Source organism: Myotis brandtii, unplaced genomic scaffold (genome assembly GCF_000412655.1).
Source record: "Myotis brandtii unplaced genomic scaffold, ASM41265v1 scaffold601, whole genome shotgun sequence".
Lineage (NCBI taxonomy): Eukaryota > Metazoa > Chordata > Mammalia > Chiroptera > Vespertilionidae > Myotis > Myotis brandtii.
The window spans coordinates 1324056-1325211 of NW_005370276.1; the positions used below are offsets into that span (position 1 = coordinate 1324056).

At 57.2% G+C, this 1156-nt stretch overlaps 1 protein-coding gene across 1 annotated transcript in view; it reads left to right on the top strand.

Annotated features, from left to right (window-relative positions):
* The window catches only part of RCN3 (reticulocalbin 3, EF-hand calcium binding domain), a 14196-nt gene that overhangs the window by 3322 nt on the left and 9718 nt on the right, over positions 1-1156 (top strand). Inside the window, exon 4 of the mRNA XM_005879614.1 lies at positions 7-130. Coding sequence (XP_005879676.1) covers positions 7-130 — 124 coding nt within the window. The remainder of the gene's footprint in view (positions 1-6; positions 131-1156) is intronic.

Genomic DNA, 1156 nt, shown 5'->3' on the forward strand with positions numbered 1-1156 from the left:
ATCGCACACACGCAGCAGCGGCACATACGGGACTCGGTGAGCGCGGCCTGGCACACGTACGACACGGACGGCGACGGGCGTGTGGGTTGGGAGGAGCTGCGCAATGCCACCTATGGCTACTACGCGCCTGGTATGCGGGAGACCCCGACCTCTGCTGCTCACCTACACCGTGACCCCGACCTTTTTGACCCCTACTAGTGAGAACCTTTAGCCCATTAACTAGAATCTCTGACCTTTGACCCCTGATGCATGACCAGGGTCTACTCCTAAGACCCCATTACCCTGAAACCACCGATCCCGGATTTCTGGCTTCTCATTGTGGCATCCACGGCCTCTATAACTCTGGGACCTGCGGATTCAGATCCTTGACCTGGGACATCTACCTTCCATGCCCCTGACCTCTGACCTCTCATCCTGAGAATCCCAAAGCCATTTACCCTCCCCGATGATCAATGGGTTCCCTCCTCCCTGTCCCCCCTCCGCCCTGCCCCCATGCCCAGCCCTGGGCCCCTCTAGCTCTCGTTCTCTCCCTCCTGTACCCTCACCCCAGCCTGTCCCTCATATCTCCCCAGAGGGGTCTTTCCACACCCAGGGCTTCCCTTGACCTTCCCCGGTTCACAGCCCCCCATGACTCCCTGGGCCCCCAGGAGACAGTCCCAGCTCCTCAGCCCCACCTGGCCTACCCTCTAGCTTTGTTTTTCTGCATTTTCTGCCCCAGCCAAATGGATCTGCCACTTCCCCCGAACTCACCACATTCTTCAAACCTCCACACTCCGCACATTCTGTTCCCTCTGAAGGTGCCCTTCCCCTCCTGTCTGCCCAGCAGCCTGAGGCAGTATAACCAACTGCATCGGAGCATGACTTGGGGGCCCGAGAGCCAGTGTGAACTCAACGCCCATCATTCCTGACTTGGAGGAGTTATGTCCTCTCTGGGTGTCAGTTTCTCCTTCACAAAGTGAGAATAAACTAAAGAACTCTGCTCCCTCTTTGTGAGGGTTCAGTGCCCCATATTGTAGCTAAAGAGCTTAGCATCTAATCAGCTCTTACTGCAAGGTAGCAGATATGTGCAAATAATGAATATGTATTGTGTATGATGAATGCAGTGGAGGTCTGCCAGCCCTGCCCGTCTCCCCGCTCCCCCCCCCCCCCCCCCCCG